This window comes from Anolis sagrei, chromosome 10, assembly GCF_037176765.1.
Source record: "Anolis sagrei isolate rAnoSag1 chromosome 10, rAnoSag1.mat, whole genome shotgun sequence".
NCBI lineage: Eukaryota > Metazoa > Chordata > Lepidosauria > Squamata > Dactyloidae > Anolis > Anolis sagrei.
In genome coordinates, this window is record NC_090030.1 from 23,015,038 (window position 1) to 23,032,830 (window position 17,793).

At 43.1% G+C, this 17,793-nt stretch overlaps 1 protein-coding gene across 1 annotated transcript in view; it reads left to right on the forward strand.

The window, feature by feature from the left end:
• The window catches only part of WDR44 (WD repeat domain 44), a 63,382-nt gene that overhangs the window by 16,352 nt on the left and 29,237 nt on the right, over positions 1-17,793 (forward strand). Inside the window, exons 3-9 of the mRNA XM_060756069.2 lie at positions 3,205-3,279; positions 6,179-6,797; positions 8,110-8,237; positions 10,485-10,580; positions 11,823-11,959; positions 13,989-14,072; positions 16,998-17,104. Of these exons, the coding sequence (XP_060612052.2) occupies positions 3,205-3,279; positions 6,179-6,797; positions 8,110-8,237; positions 10,485-10,580; positions 11,823-11,959; positions 13,989-14,072; positions 16,998-17,104 (1,246 nt within the window). The remainder of the gene's footprint in view (positions 1-3,204; positions 3,280-6,178; positions 6,798-8,109; positions 8,238-10,484; positions 10,581-11,822; positions 11,960-13,988; positions 14,073-16,997; positions 17,105-17,793) is intronic.

The window sequence follows — 17,793 nt, forward strand, 5'->3', positions numbered from 1 at the left end:
CACAATACACCTATTAGGCTAACGAGTGACCATCACCCATAAAAACACTGAAAAACACAGCAGAATATATTTAAAAAGCCAAAAAAAAACATTACAACGCATGCACAAAACCACATATATACACATATACACAAATATATAGACACACAAAACACATATTCACAGACTGGGCCACAGCAACGCATGGCAGGGGACAGCTAGTGTATACTAAATGTCCTTTCACCAGAAACTGGCCACTTGGAGTACTTAGGCGATCCCTCGTTGTCAGAAGATGATGGCCTTCCAGGGTCAGTGTACAGTATGCGGGGTGAATCAGTAGGTGACTCTGGAGCCTTATGCTTGGTCTGCATCTTCTCCCACAGTGAGGGCATTGGTTTCCAGGTGGAAAGTGGTCCCGATTGGGGTTGGCTCGACGTGCCTTCCTCTTGGCACGTTTCTCTCTTTCGCCCTCCACTCGTGCCTCTTCAAATTCTACAGCACTGCTGGTCACAGCTGACCTGACTTGGAGTGCCTCTGGCGTCACTGTAAAGAGGTCCTCCATTGTGCATGTGGCAGGGCTCAGACCGCATTGAAGTAGGTGGTCTGTGGTTTGCTCTTCTCCACACTCACAGGTTGTAGACCTCACTTTGTAGCCCCATTTCTTAAGGTTGGCTCTGCATCTCGTGGTGCCAGAGCACAGCCTGTTCAGCGCTTTCCAAGCCCAGTCTTCAGTGTGTCCAGGGCAGAGTCTCTCATCCAGTCTTAGCCACTGATTGAGGTTCTGGGTTTTTGCCTGCCACTTTTGGACTCTTGCTTGCTGATGTGTTCTTGTGAGTATCTCTGTAGATCTTAGGAAGCTATTTTTTGATTTAAGGCATCGTCTTACTTGCTATTTATTTATTTATCGTGTCAGGAGCAACCAGACATTTGTATTACATTTTTAACAAAACAAACAAACAGACAAAACACAAAGTTTGCAAGCTTGGTAGTTGATTAAATGTCCTTTGACCAGTATCTGGCCACTTGGAGTGCCTCTGGTGTTGCTGCAAGAAGGTCCTCCATTGTGCATGTGGCAGGGCTCAGGTTGCATTGCAGCAGGTGGTCTGTAGTTTGCTCTTCTCCACACTCACATGTCGAGGATTCCACTTTGTAGCCCTATTTCTTAAGGTTGGCTCTGCATCTCGTGGTGCCAGAGCACAGCCTGTTCAGCGCTTTCCAAGCCGAGTCTTCAGTGTGTCCAGGGCAGAGTCTCTCATCCGGTCTCAGCCATTGATTGAGGTTCTGGATTTTTGCCTGCCACTTTTGGACTCTTGCTTGCTGAGGTGTTCCTGTGAGTATCTCTGTAGATCTTAGGAAGCTATTTCTTGACTTAAGGCATTGTCTTGCTTGCTGATATCCAAACAGAGGATGGGCCGGAGATGTCACTGCCTTAGTCCTTTCATTATTGGCTGCTACTTCCTTGTTAAGCAGTTCAAAGTAGACCAGACTTTTTAGGATATAAGATTGTATTTCTGGAGACTTGTTTTTCCTCCTCTGGGTCCTATTCAGTGCCTATAGTTTACAAAATCCCTTTTACCCCCCTTTTGGGAGCCGCATTGCCTCCAGCGTGACTCTGGATTCAATGCCTGTCATAACTTGAGCAGATTCCGGCTTCTCTTCAACTGTCTTCAATTGCATCTTTTTTTTCTTCCTCGTCTTCCTACTCCCCAAAGGTAGAGCATTTGCTTCCAAAAGCCTGAGATGATATGGAAGCGGAGGGCTAAAGTTAGCCTGCGGAGGCAGCACCATCGGTGCTTCCCACGCGAGGCATAATTATCATGCTGTCTCCGAGATTGAATGAGCGCAGCTGAATCTCTCCCATTAAGTAGGGCAGGAGGTGGTCGGCGTTGGAAGGGAAGGGCGGGGAGGAGAAAGGCCCAGGTCTGCTTCCATACAAAGGCCGGCCAAGATACTCTGTACTCCTCTCAGGCCAGAAAGGTGGCTTTGCTTTTGCCTCAATGCTGCTCCAGCAACAGAAGATGTACCTTGGAGCATGGAATGGACACTCTAGCCACTCATGTATTCAAGGGACTTCACTCTTAAAGGGCATGTCAGAGGCACCTTAGAAAGCAAATACAAAACCTTATTGGATATCCTAAAACCCAGTGATTCCAGCCATGAAAGCCTTCGACAATACATTGAGTGCCATTAATCCGGAGGAGAGGAGTCCCCGGTGGTGCAATGGGTTAAACCCTTGTGCCAGCAGGACTGAGGGCAGACAGGTCAGAGGTTCAAATCTGGGGAGAGCATGGATGAGCTCCCTCTGTCAGCTCCAGCTCCCCATGCGAGGACATGAGAGAAGCCTCCCATAAGGATGGTAAAACATCAAAACCTCTGGGTGTCCCCTGGGCAACGTCCTTGTAAAGAGCCAATTCTCTCATGCCAGAAGCAACTTGCAGTTTCTCAAGCTGGAATGTGTCCAGAGGGAGGGCGACAAAATAATGGGGTTGGAAGTGGGCAAATAATACCTGATTGCAGCTCCCATTAAACCTGGTTAAACCTGATGGGATTTAGAGAGATATTGAGAGATAAGAGAGATATTGACGAGCTGGAAAGTGTCCAGAGGAGGGCAACTAAAATAATCAAGGGTCTGGAGAACAAGCCCTAGGAGGAGTGGCTTAAAGAGCTGGGCATGTTTAGCCTGAAGAAGAGAAGGCTGAGAGGAGATATGATAGCCATATATAAATACATGAGAGGAAGTCACATGGAGGAGGGAGCAAGCTTGTTTTCTGCTTCCCTGGAGACTAGGACACAATGGAGCAATGGCTTCAAACTACAAGAAAGGAGATTCCATCTGAACATTAGGAAGAACTTCCTGGCTGTGAGAGCCGTTCAGCAGTGGAACTCTCTGCTCTGAAGTGTGGTGGAGGCTCCTTCTTTGGAAGCTTTTAAACAGAGGCTGGATGGCCATCTGTCAGGGGTGATTTGAATGCAACATTCCTGCTTCTTGGCAGAATGGGGTTGGACTGGATGGCCCATGAGGTCTCTTCCAACTCTTTGATTCTATGATTCTAAGTTGCTCCTGACATGAAAAAAATCCTAAAATGGCTCACATCAGAATCAAATACTGTGTTTTATCAATTTTAAGACACTGATTGTCAGAAGCTTGCTAATTATAGTATTTATTTACATATATTTACAAAAAAAGCACCTTATTATTTGCTTATTATTTCTGCTTATTTCTAGGAGCTGCCCAGTGGTCCGCAAACAGCAGAGAGTGAGGCGTCAACACCAGAGGTGAAACAAGATGACCCTAAAGAGGTGTGTTGTGCAGGTTGCTGAGGGTCCATGAGCATGGGTTTTACACGCAAAAAGCCCTCCTACATTTTGGGGGGATTCTTCATCATCATGCATAAGCTATTTTATGGTGCAGCTTCCCACTACGGATACACAAAGAAATCTGAGGGATATCTTTCCCCCAAAACTATGGCAGTATATCTGAAAGCATAAATTAACTTCCAGTTCTGGTCACTGTAGTTTGGCAAGACCCCAACTTTCTTATACAGAGAAGGCTAAAGACCTTGTGAAACCATGACTCCCAGGGGTCCATGGCACTGAGCCGTGGGAGTTAAAAGTGGTCTCAAACTGTATTAACTCTACAATGTAGTTGAACCCTTGGGCTCTGGAGCAGTGGAAAACAAGTCAGCTTCATCTTCCTTTGAAATATTTAAACATGGCTTTCCTGTCATCTCTAAACCTTCTCTTTTCCAGACTCATGAGAGGGATTCATAGTTTCCAGTCCTTTTGTTTGCCTGTCATTAGACACCTTCCAGCAGGCATTTGATAATATTTTTAGACAGTAACCAGTATTTATTTATCGTGTCAGGAGCAAAGCAAACAGTTGTATTGCATTTTTTAACAAACAAACAAACAAAACACAAAGTTTGCAAGCTTGGTAGTTGATTAGATGTCCTTTGACCAGTATCTGGCCACTTGGAGTGCCTCTGGTGTTGCCCTCCTCTGATGTGATAGGCTGGCCTCTCAGCCAAGGGGAGGGCTGTTTCTGAGACTCCCAAGTGGGGAAGGGAGAGCAGGCATGCTCAGCGCATGGCAGCATGGTGCGCATGGGTGGGTGAGGGAGAACATACGAGGCTGGAGGAAGGCTCACGCAAGCAAGTCCCTTTAAGGCAATGGTGTTCTCTGTGTAAAGCAGGGGTACTCAAACTATGGCCCGGGGGCCAGATGCGGCCCTCCAAGGTCATCTACCTGGCCCTCGCTCAGGGTTATTTATTTGTCATGTCAGGGCAACCAGTCAATTATATTACATTTCTAACAGAACAAAGCAAACAAACAGACAAAATACAACATTTGTGAGTCTGGTAGTTGGTTAAATGTCCATTGACCAGTATCTGGCCACTTGGAGTGCCTCTGGTGTTGCCGCAAGAAGGTCCTCCATTGTGCATGTGGCAGGGCTCAGGTTGCATTGCAGCAGGTGGTCAGTGGTTTGCTCTTCTCCACACTCGCATGTCGAGGATTCCACTTTGTAGCCCCATTTCTGAAGGTTGGCTCTGCATCTCGTGGTGCCAGAGCGCAGTCTGTTCAGCGCCTTCCAAGTGGCCCAGTCTTCTGTGTGCCCAGGGGAGTCTCTCATTTGGTATCAGCCATTGATTGAGGTTCTGGGTTTGAGCCTGCCACTTTTGGATTCTCGCTTGCTGGGGTGTTCCAGCAAGTGCCTCTGTAGATCTTAGAAAACTATTTTTTGATTTAAGTTGTTGACATGCAGGTTGATACACAAACAGAGTATCAGTTACCAGTAACTGATTGCCAATCACTTAGCACTTTTATGTTTATATTCTGTGCATTCAGCTGGGCTGCTATATAGATTACATGGATCTTTTAACTGATTCTATTTTAATAGAGATTGTTTGATCCAATTTATATGCCTAGTTTATGTAATATATTATTGTATTCATGTTGATGTATTTTATTTTATGTATTGTGTGTTTTACATATGGCATCTTTGTTTGCTATTTTGTAAGCCACCCTGAGGCACTATGGGAGATGGTGGCAGGATATAAATGTAGTTTATTTATTTACCGCGTTTTCATACCGCCTTTCTCAGCCAGAGGTGACTCAAGGCGGTTCACAATCGGCAGCAATTTGATGCCATAACAATTATAAAGATACAGTTAAAACAATTATAAAAACAATTCAGACATTTAAAATGTGATATAAAAACAATACAGCTTGTGAAGACCAAATCTTCAGTGTCTCCTTACTAAAATCATTGTTATTATTTGAAACACAAGATGAGTCCGCAGCAGACAAGATCACTCTGCTTGCTGTTGAATTGGATCACACGTCGGACACTTCCCAAGTGTCTAGGACTGTGTGATGTATCGGTGAATAATGCATGCAGATCCCAGTAAGGTGGCCTTCTGCAGCTGGCAGATGATAATTTTGTCAGCACCAATTGTGTTTAAGTGCAGGCCAAGGTCCTTAGGCACTGCACCCCGTGTGCCGATCACCACTGGGACCACCTTTACTTGTTTGTGCCAGAGTCTTTGCAGTTCAATCTTTAAATCCTCATATTGTGTCAGCTTTTCCAGTTGTTTCTCTTCAATCCTGCTGTCACCTGGGATTGCGACAACGACGATCCATACTTTGTTTCTTAACACGATCGTGTTTTTTAACATGATTGTGAGGTCTGTCTGAATCCGGAAGTCCCAGAGAAGTTTGGCATGTTCATTCTCTGTAACTCTTTCCAGCTTGTGATCCCACCAGTTCTTTGTCGCAGGCAGATGGTATTTGTAGCACAAGTTCCAATGAATCATCTGAGCAATGGTGTTGTGCCTCTGCTTGTAGTCTGTCTGTGCAGTCTTCTTGCAGCAGCTGAGGATGTGATCTATTGTTTCATCTGCTTCCTTGCAGAGTCTACACTTGGGATCTGTCACTGACTTTTCATTTCTGACTTTGATGGCATTGGTTCTAATGGCTTGTTTTTGGGCTGCCAGAATCAGGCCCTCAGAGTTTCAGAGTTCCATTTGTTGTTGTTATTATTATTATTACTACTATTATTATTGTGTCATGTCAAATGGGCCTTAATTAAAATTTTACCTTTCCCCCAAAATTGGGGAAGTTGAGAAGTGGTTTTGATCTCCTCCACCGTTGCCTTCTGAGTTGACTTGAACTTTGTTAACATAAGTTTTTTCCTACTCAGATAATTGACAACATCATAGAAGAAAGCCAGAAAGTGAACCTGCTTGAGGACGACCCTTTGGCCGTACCTGGACAGGAGCTGACGGAGCCCTCTTCGCAGGCGAATCTGTGGATTTCCGGAGCTGACCTTCTCCAGAATATTCCCGAACTGTTGGTCGCCGAAGCCACGTTGTCAGGGGACCAGGAAGCGCCTTTGAGCGAAATCGCTGTCGAGGACGATGAGACGGAGCTGGGGACAGCCTTACCGCCTCTTGTAGAGTTTGAAAATGGCTCAGAGGTTCCAACAGAAATCCCAGGCGAGGCCCACAGACCAAAGGTAGATGGAGATGATGAGGCGGAGGGACATCCAGTGGACATTTTGGCTACAGCAGAACTCTGTCCTGTCAAGGACCTCTCTGCTGGCGATGAGGAGGAAGAGGTGCCACCCAGCAAACCCCCGCGACAGCTGAGCATGGAGCCCGACATTGTGGCCAGCACGAAGAAGGCCCTCCCGGCCAGGCCCCCGCCTCCAGCTGGTGGACCACCCCCCAGGCCCCCACCCCCCTCCCGACCGGCCCCACCCCCCAGGAAAAAAAAGAGTGAGCTGGAGATTGAGACCCAGAGGAGCCCCGGGCTGGAAGGCAAGTAGCTTTTCCTCATCGTGTCCTATTACATTGTCATTGTTGGGTGAGTGGGCTTGTTAACAAAAGACCCTCCCCATGAATGTATAGCAGAGTAACTTATTAACAGTAGTGTGACCCAGGACCAGTAGCCCAAAGTGATAAATAGAAGAAAAACACACAGTTTGATGTTATTTCTTCCTTAAGAGGCTTTTCTTTGTAGGGAAATAATATGGTTGCACTATTTACAAGAACTAGAGTTCCATAGCACAAATAAAGTTCTTTAAACTTCCTTCTTTGCTTCCACACTGGGCTTCTTTCTCATGCAGATAAACAACTTTGCTCTCGCAGAGCCTCCTCTCACACCAAACTTACACAGGAGTTTCACACTGTAATAATAATAATAATAATAATAATAATAATGGGTTGTTGTAGGTTTTGTCACGCTATATGGCCATGTTCTAGAGGCATTCCCTCCTGACGTTACTCCTGCATCTATGGCAAGCATCCTCTGAGGTAGTGAGGTCTGTTGGAACTAAGAAAATGGGTTTATATATCTGTGGAATGACCAGGGTGGGACAAAGGACTCTTGTCTGTTGGAGCTAGGTGTGAATGTTTCAATTGACCACCTTGATTAGCATGTAATGGCCTGGCAGTGCCTGGGGCAATCTTTTGTTGAGAGGTGATTAGATGTGCCTGATTGTTTCCCCTCTGTTGTTTTTCTGTTGTAATTTTAGAGTTTTTTAATACTGGTAGCCAGATTTTGTTCATTTTCATAATAATAATAATAATAATAATAATAATAATAATAATACCACCATCTACCCGATGAGGACTCGGAGCAGCTTACATGAGGCCAAGCCCAAATAACAATTACAATAAAGAAAAAACCAAAACACAAACCGAAAACGCGAACAGTAACAATAACATCATATTAGCATAAAACATATGCATACATAACAATATAAACATTACAATAAGCACACGCACAATAACAATGGGCGGGCTACATGTAATGATTAAAAGACAAACAGAATTAAAACTAATTAAAACTCTTTCCACCCTAATACTATTACTGCTTGTGCTTCTGGAACATGGCCATACAGCCTGGAAAACTCACAGCAGCCCAGTGATTCTGGCCATGAAAGCCTTCAACAACAAACTTTTCCTAAGATTTTATAATAGTACCTATTATTATTATTATTATTATTATTATTATTATTATTATTATTATTTATAATTAGAAAATGACATTCATAACCAGGGAACAAAAATCATGTTACATAGTTCAATCGAAGAAATACTGTATGACATCCTTCTGTTTCCTCCCCAGTTTCAAGGGAGGCCTTTCCCGGTGGCCTCCTGAGCCCTCATGTGTCTGTGGACTCCATGGCCAAAGACTCACAGCCTTCCTTGGACCTGGCCAGCGCCACGAGTGGGGACAAAATCGTCACTGCCCAGGTGAGGAAATGCCAGGGCTCCCCATGGAGGCCCCCAATGCCTTCTGTCTTGTAAGTCCCAACATAAACCCAGGTCATAGGGGTTCTGTGTGGGAAGTCTGGCCCAATTCTATTGTTAATGGGGTTCAGAATACTCTTTGATTGTAGATGAACTATAAATCCCAGCAACTACAACTCCCAAATACCAAGCTCTATTTTCCACAAACTCCACAAGTGTTCACATTTTGACATATTGAGTATTCATGCCAAGTTTTGTCCAGTTCCATCATTGTTTGAGTCCACAGTGCTCCGTGGATGTAGGTGAACTACAACTCCAAAACTCAAGGTCAATGCCCACCAAACCCTTCTAGTGTTTTCTGTTGGTCACGGGAGTTCTGTGTCCCAAGTTTGGTTCAATTCCATTGTTCAGAATGGTCTCTGGTTGTAGGTGACTATAAATCCCAGCAACTACAACTCCCAGGTGACAAAATCAATCCCTCCCCCCAACCCCACCAGAATTCAAATTTGGGTATATTGGTTATTTGTGCCAAATTTGGTCCAGGGAATGAAAATACGGGCTCGTACATTCTACATATCACATATTTACATTACAATTCATAACAGCAGCAAAATTAGAGTTATGAATTTTATGGTTGGGGGCCACCACAACATGAGGAACTGTATTAAGGGGTCGTGTCATTAGGAAGGTTGAGAACCACTGGTCCAGATCCATCATAGATTGAGTCCACAGTGCTCTCTGGATGTAGGTGAACTACAACTCCACCAAACCCTTCCGGTATTTTCTGTTGGTCATGGGAGTTCTGTGTGCCAAGTTTGGTTCAGTTCCATTGTTGATGGAGTTTAGAATGTTCTTTGATTGTAGGTGAGCTATAAGTCCCAGCAACTACAACTCCCAAATGGCAAAATCAACCATCCCCCCACTCCCACAACCGCACCAATATTCAAATTTGGGCGTATTGGGTATTTGTTCCAAATTTGGTCCAGTGAATGAAAATGCATCCTGCATAGCAACGAAAATAATGTTATGTTTGGGGGTCACCACAACATGAGGAACTGTATTAAGAGGTCGCAGCATTAGGAAGGTTAGGAACCATTGGTGAAGAGGATCCTTCTGTTTCAGAGGAAGATAGAGAGAGGAAAGGAAAGGAAAGTTAAGGAGCAAGAATCTAAAGTTTAGAGTGGAGGACTGGTAAATGACCTTAATGGGCCAGATGTGGCCCTTGAACCATAATCAATTGGTACAACGGGCGGCAGTCAGGTTACTAACTGGTGCTTCTTACACGGAGCGGTCAACCCTCCTGTTTAAGGAGCTCCATTGGCTGCCGTTCATTTTCTGGTCCCAATTCAAGGTGCAGGTTCTTACCTACAAAGCCCTGAACGGTTTGGGACCTGCCTACCTGCACGACCATATTTCTGTGTATGAACCCACACAATCTCTTCGATTATATGGAGAGGCCCTGCTCGCGCTCCCACCTTCATTGCAGGCGCGATTGGTAAGGACGATGGAGAGGGCCTTCTCGGTGGTGGCCCCTCGACTCTGGAATGCACTCGCTAAGGGCATCAGACATGCCCCAACGCTGGCAGTCTTTAGGAAGAGCCTGAAAACGTGGTTGTTCCAGTGTGCCTTCCCAGAATAAGGAAAACTCTTAGCAATATGTCCTCAAATGCACTTTAATATTGATTTAGGATTGTCTGCGCGCCCTCATCTTTCTCTGAAAACCCTATCCTAGTTTACCCTACCTTGTTCATGCCCAGCATTTTTACATTTTAAATTATTACATTTGGCACAGCCATAGGTTTTTAAATGCTGTATGTTATTGTTATTGTTTATTGATTATTGTGTATTTTCTGTTTTTAAGTTTATTTTAACTGTTTTGTATTGACTATTTGTTATCGCCTTTGTTTATTGATGTGCTGTGGGCCCGGCCTCATGTAAACCGCACTGAGTCCCTTGGGGAGATGGTAGCAGGGTACAAATAAAGTTATTATTATTATTATTATTATTATTATTATTATTATTATTATTGTCTGAGGGTCCCAGTGTTCCCCTGTATAAGCAGTCCAACCCCACAGCCACTCATATCTTGCAAATGGCTCTAGAGTTGCCTTCGTCTTTGTTCTCGCCTGGCAGTCGTTTTTTGCAAGGCTCCTCATCGCACGTGCCGTGGGCCGTGACCCAGTTTCCAGCACCGGGTTGTTAATGAAATAGTAATGCATCCCCTTTCCTTTTTCTCTGCTGTTATTGCAGGAGAACGGGAAACCAGCGGATGGACAGACGGTCACCAGCGAAGTGGTTGGGCCCCAGAGGCCCAGGTCGAACTCTGGCCGAGAGCTGACTGATGAGGTAGCCTTGCGAGGAATGGGGAGTTGTGGCTCTCGTTTCATCCTTGTTTGTATAATGTCCATCTTGATGGGCCAGGTTTGGGGGGAGTGCATGCTATGCATCAAAAGCAGTGAAAACAAGTCAGAACATTGACGTTCCTCTAAAGCAGCATTTCTCAACCTGGGGATCAGGACCCCCGGAGGGGTCGCAAGGGGGTGTCAGAGGGGTCGCCAAAGACGCAGTATTTTCTGTTGGTCATGGGGGTTCTGTGTGGGAAGTTTGTCCCAATTCTAACCTTGGTGGGGTTCAGAATGCCCTTTGATTCTAGGTGAACTATAAATCCCAGTAACTACAACTCCCAATATCAAGGTCTATTTTCCCCAAACTCCAGCAGAGTTCACATTTGGGCATATTGATTGTCATGCCAAATTTGGTCCAGATCCATTATTGTTTGAGTCCACAGTGCTCTTTGGATGTAGCTGAACTACAACTCCAAAACTCAAGAGTAAAATAATGTAATAATCGAGTTAAATAATAAATGCAATAAAAATAAAGTAAATGCAATAATAATAGAGTAAAATAATAAATGTAATAATAACAATAATATAGTATAATAATAAATGTAATAAGAATAACAGAGTAAAATAATAAATGTAATAATAATAAAATAATAAAAGTAATAATAAATAGAGAAAAATAATAAATATAGTAGCAATAATAATAATAATAATAACAACAACAGTAAAATAATGAATAACTTTGACTCAAGTATAAGCTAAGGGGGGCTTTTTCAGCCTTAAAAAAGGGTTGAAAAACTCAACTTATATGCAAGTATATATGGTACTTTGAAAGGAGTTCTACTGGAAACATCATTTTTGTGGCAGATTAGGTTGAATTGGTTGAGGATCAATGAGGTATTCATTGGAAAACTAGAGTAAAATGTACTGCAGAATGTCCCTCCTGCAGAAATGATTTTTTTGCAATTTTATAAACCTTTTCCATGTTTTTATGATAGAACCAATTAGGAAATGACATTGATAACCCAGGAACAAAAATTGTGTTTTATAATGTTATAATGTGATAGATTGAAATGAAATACCATCATAAGAGCAATTTTGCAGTTACTTTTTTCTTGTGTCCCATTTGACATCTCTTCTGGAGGATCCTTCTTCCTTCAGATTCCAAACTACAAAGTTTGGCCACGGACCCCTTGTATTTCCTTGAGTGTCTTATCAGTGTTGGTTGTCTTCCTTGGGTCCAAAGGAAATCCTGGCCAGCGTCATGATCAAGAACCTTGACACAGGAGAGGAGATCCCGCTGAGTTTGGCCGAGGAGAAGCTGCCCACCGGCATCAACCCCCTGACGCTGCACATCATGAGGCGGACGAAGGAATACGTCAGGTAGGGAAGAGAACCCGCAGAAGGGAAAGTTGAGAGGATATGTTGTCTTGTGGGGTCCCGCAGGGCTCAGTATTGTCTCCCATGTTGGATTCCTGATGTACCATCTACATCAGGAATCCTCAGACGTTTTAAACAGAAGGCCAGGTCACAGTCCCTCAAACTGTTGGAGGGCCGGATTATAATTTGAAAAAAAAACATGAATGAATTCCTATGCACACTGCACATATCTTATTTGTAGTGCAAAAAAAACCTTAAAAACAATACAATAATTAAAATGAAGAACAATTTTAACAAATATAAACTTATTAGTATTTCAATGGGAAGTGTGGGCCTGCTTTTGGCTGATGAGATAGGATTGTTGTTGTGTGCTTTCGAGTCTTTACAGACGACCCGGAGCGAGGGCCGGGTAAATGACCTTGGAGGGCCGCATCCAGCCCCCAGGTCTTAGTTTGAGGACCTCTGATCTACATGAAGTCGTTGGGAGAGATCATCCGACGTTTTGGAGTTCTTTGTCATTTGTATGCAGATTCCGTACAGCTCTTATCACTCCTTTCCACCTGTTACTAAGGAGGCTGTTCAGGTCCTGGACCAGTGCTTGGCAGCTGTGATGGTCTGGATGAGGGCAAACAAATGAAAATTGAATCCAGACAAGACAGAGGTTCTCCTGGTCAGTCACAAGGCCAAACAGGGTATAAGGTTACATTCCCTCTAAAGACACAGGTTCACAGCTTGGGAGTGATCTTGGACTCAATCAGTCAATCAGTCAAATCATTTATTTCGGTCATTGACCAGCACAGGAAATAGAACTCACATTTTCATACAAATTTGGTATATTTGGTACATTAAAAATATAAATATAACTACTGAAGCACTCATTGCTGAGCCTGGAAGCCCAAGCTTCAGTGGTGGTCAGGGGAGCTTTTGCACAATTAATAATAATAGTAATAATAATAATCTTTATTTATACCCCGCCGCCATCTCCCCAATGGGGGCTCGGAGCGGCTTACATGGGGCCAAGCCCGGACAACATATTACAGTAATAAAATCAAAACTTAAACAGCAAACAACAACAACATCATCAGAATTACAAAAAAAAAAAAATAGTCATAAAATAACATTCTAATAAGCACAGTCACAATAATGATAACAATGGGCGAGCCGCATGTAAAGGATAAAACAATTAAAAAGTGTAATGAGATAAAAAAAAGGAGCAGGATATTTACGGGGAACTCATAAACACACAGAGTTGTGAGGCTAAACTTCCCATATGGAGGGCGCGAGCTCCAGTAACAAAACACGTTGAGGGGTGCAAAATGTCGTGGTGTGCACCTATTCAAAGGCGCAGCGGAAGAGCCAGGTTTTGAGGTTTTTTCTGAACGTTTCTATTGAAGGGGCTTTCCTAATCTCTCCAGAGTTCCCTTTCCATGGGAAGCCCATTGGGATCCATGGATTAGAACATTATATATATGTGTGTGTGTGTGTGTGTGTGTGTGTGTGTATATATATATATATATATATATATATATATATGGCTTTATATTTATGTTTTTGTTTTGTTTTGTTTTGTTTTTTGTTACTGGAGCTTGCACCCTCCAAATGGGAAGTTGAGCCTCACAACTCTGTGTGTTTCATGAGATCCCCGTAAATATCCTGCTCCTATTTTATCTCATTACAGTCTTTTAATTGTCCTATCCTTTACATGTGGCCCACCCATTGTTATCGTTACTGTGATTGTGTTTATTGGAATGTTATTTTATGACTGCTTTTTTTTCTTATGTAATTTTGATGATGTTGTTGTTTGTTATTTATGTTTTGATTTTATTGCTCGGCCCCATGTAAGCCACTCCGAGTCCCCACTGGGGAGATGGTGGTGGGGTATAAATAAAGATTATTATTATTATTAAAGGAGTCCCACAAGTAGGGAGCAACTGCCTCTGGTACTTTTTTCCCGCAAGTTTGTGAAGGGATCGCATTGGTTGTAGGATTTGATGCCTTAAGAATAACTTAATGCTGTTTTGCTTTCCCGCAGCAATGAAGGGGCTCAGTCCGACGACGAAGACAAGTTGCAGTCACAGCAGAGTGACACAGACGGAGGGCGCTTGAAACAGAAGACGTAAGGAAGTCGGCTGCTTTGTTTTGTGTGTTTCTAGAAGGGGGAAGCATCCATAGGTTGAGTGACAGAGCATCCTTATTTCAATCCCTATGACTTCCAAGCAGGATTGAAAGAAAAGGTTGCTCCTTGATAACATTCAGAGCGTTGACCTGAAAGGGTCTCACTGGGTGGCCATCTGTCAGGGAGGCTTTGATTGTACTTTTCCTGCATGACAGAACGGGGTTGGACTAGATGGCTCAGTAGAATTCCTATATTATTGTTGTTTTCTGTGTAGTAAAGCTTTTAATTCCATTTGGTGACGTTCTTAGCCTTGCCCAGCCGGTCTGTTTTATATATTCAATCATCTCATTACTGCTTTGTTTGTTTTGTTTTGTTTGCTTTTCTCTTTCTCTCATTGCATTTTCCTCTTTTACTGTACTGAGCTTTGGGTTGTTTTATTTATGGCTTTGGAGTTTGTTTAGAGTGAAATGATGGGTAACTTCAGAGAGACTGGTGGCCACACACCTCAATAATAATAATAATAATAATAATAATAATAATAATAATAATAATAATAATAATTTTTATTTGTACCCCGCCACCATCTCCCCAATGGGGACTTGGTGCGACTTACATGAGGCCAAGCCCAAACAATTACATAAAATAAAACCGAAAACGCAAATAATGAACAATAATAACATAATTACATAGAACAAATGAAAACATAGCAATATAAGATTACAATAAGCACAATCACAATGACAATGGGCAATGGTGATGATGATGATGATAGAAATAATAATAATAATAATAATAATAATAATAATACTGGAAAAGCTGACATGATGCAAGGATTTAAAGATTTGAAAACGTGATCCTAGTGGTGATTGGCACACTGGGTGCAGTGCCTCAAGACCTTGGCCAACACTTAAAAACAATCAGTGATGACAAAATTACCATCTGTCAGCTGCAAAAGACCACGCTATTCAGATCTGCTGTCATACACCAGAGCAGGGACCCCGCTCTTACCTTAAACACCACACTAGCTTGATAAAAATCAGCAAGCAGCTTATTGAAGATATATGTTGGCAAAGCAGGAAAATTAGCAAAAATAGTAAAGTTCCAGAACAGAGAATAATCCATGAACTTAAAGGCAAAACAAAATCAAGGCAGCATCCGATACACAAAACAGGAGCTTGGCAAAAAACTTGGTACATGAAACTAAGAACACTTGGAAGTAAGACTGTCTAAAAATTCCACTTGGAAGCAAGTCTGTCTTAATACTCTTTCCCATGAATCAATCCAGATCCCAAAACTGAAACGAAGGCATTTCTTTTCACCTTAGACTAAGGTTATCTCTCTTTTCTTGTAAATGAACTGATCTCCTTTGTGCTTGAGCACTCTGTCTCTGTTTACAGAAGCCTTGCTTCCTATCTACATTCTTATTAACGAATTGTCGAAGGCTTTCATGGCCGGAATCACTGGATCGTTGTAGGTTTTTTTCGGGCTATATGGCCATGTTCTAGAGGCATTCTCTCCTGACGTTTCACCTGCATCTATGGCAAGCATCCTCAGAGGTAGTGAGGTCTATTGAAACTAGGAAAATGGGTTTATATGTCTGTGGAATGACCAGGGTGGGACAAAGAACTCTTGTCTGTTGGAGCTAGGTGTGAATGTTTCAACTGACCACCTTGATTGCCCCAGGCACTGCCAGGCAATCAAATGCTAATCAAGGCGAAATGTCAGGAGAGAATGCTAATCAAGGTGAAACGTCAGGAGAGAATACCTCTAGAACATGACCATGTAGCCAGAAAAAAACCTACAACAACCCATTCTTATTAATGTCTGCACCTGACAAATCATCCTTAGACAGTTCCTCTGGGAAAGACTGCGAAAACCTCTCCCAGGAATGTGGCCTTGTGAATCTTCCTGAGACAGCTTGGGCCTCTCGTCTGAGCTTAGCTCAGGCCCAGGAAAACCCTCATCCCCATTGCCAACAGATCCAGGCCCACCATCTGGAACATCATTCCCATTTCCATCATGAACATCAGGCACACTCACAGGCTGAACAGGCTGACATACAACATCTGCACACATTATTCGCCAATATATCACTCAGCCCTAGACATTTGGGAAGTCTCCGACGTGTGATCCAACACAACATCCAGCATATTGATCTTGCTTTCTGTGTACTAATATTATTGTGTATCAAATAATAATTAGCAGGAATCTCCAGAAGGGCCAATATAATAATAATAATTATTATTATTATTATTATTATTATTATTATTATCATATTTATTTATTTATACCCCACCACCATCTTCCCAGTGGGGACTCAGAGCGGCTTACATGGGGCCAAGCCTGGACAACATATTACAGCAGTGTTTCTCAACCTTCCAAATGGCATGACCCCTTAATAAACCCCTCATGATGCGGTGACCCCCAACCATAAAATTATTTTTGTTGCTACTTCATAACTGTAATTTTGCTGCTGTTATGAATCGTAATGTAAATATCTGATATGCAGGATGTATTTACATTCACTGGTCCAAATTTGACACAAATTTCAATACTGGTGGTGTTGGTGGAGTTGTGAGGCTAAACTTTCCATTTGGGGGGCGCGAACTCCAGTAGCAGAAAAATGTTGAGGGGTACAAAATGTCATAGCACTATTTCTCCCTTCTCTATCTGTTTTCGTTCCCTCTTTTCCTCTCTCCTCTTGCTTTCTGTTTTTCCAGGACAGCAGGATATAAATATTTCAGCAAAACATAAAAGCAGGAAGGTGGGTGGCGGATAAAGGCTAGCTCTGACTTGCAGCTGTTTCCTCACAAGCCATGTGCGCTGTCTCTCTCTGGCAGGCAGAATGGGAGCTGTCAGGTTGTCTCTTGCTCTCTGTTCTCTTTCAAAGGAATCATTTTTCCGCTTTTTTTCTCCTTTCCAAAGGACCCAGCTGAAAAAGTTCCTCGGCAAATCGGTCAAGAGGGCGAGGCACCTGGCCGAAGAGTACGGTGAACGAGCCGTCAACAAAGTGAAGAGCGTCCGGGACGAAGGTTCGGAAACATGGACCTTTATTTGGGGAGGAACGTCCTGTGCGGCCATAGCCCTCCACATTTGCAGCGCTTGCCTTTGCCTGATTGGATCATTCTGTCTAGGAATCTCTGGGTCCTTTGGTGCAATGCTGTGACCAGCTTAGACCTGGAAATTCCTACATTTTTGCTCATTTTTTATCTCACTTTCATGGCGGTCCTTTGCCTCTTACTGCAGCAAATGAGGAGGGCTGACTATCTGGTGGTGAAAACTAGGGGGCACTGGTGCTTTGCTTCTACAGTGTTGCTAAATATTGCAACTCAGGGTAGTTTCACCTTGCTCCCAAACACCACCACACCAGAGCTGTAGATTTTGTAGTTTATTGAGAAAAAAGCAAAGTCAAAACATAGAATAAGAAATGCAAAAGTTCCCCAAGCAGGACAGAGGCTTAAATACAAAACACAGTTCCCAAGATCCAAAAGCAAAACGTGAAGCATAATCCTTTAGGCAATGATCAAACAAGAGTCCATGGTAAAACTGAAACACAAGACCCAGAAATCCAGATTCAGGAAGCCAAAAGCAAGCTGCTTAAAGCCAAGGTTAATCCATAGAACTTTGCATGGAAAGAGCCACGTTGAACTGACATCTCCTATTTGTCAGCCAGAAGGCTAAATACTAGACATGGTTGATCTGGTTCGGAAGTTTCTAAAAT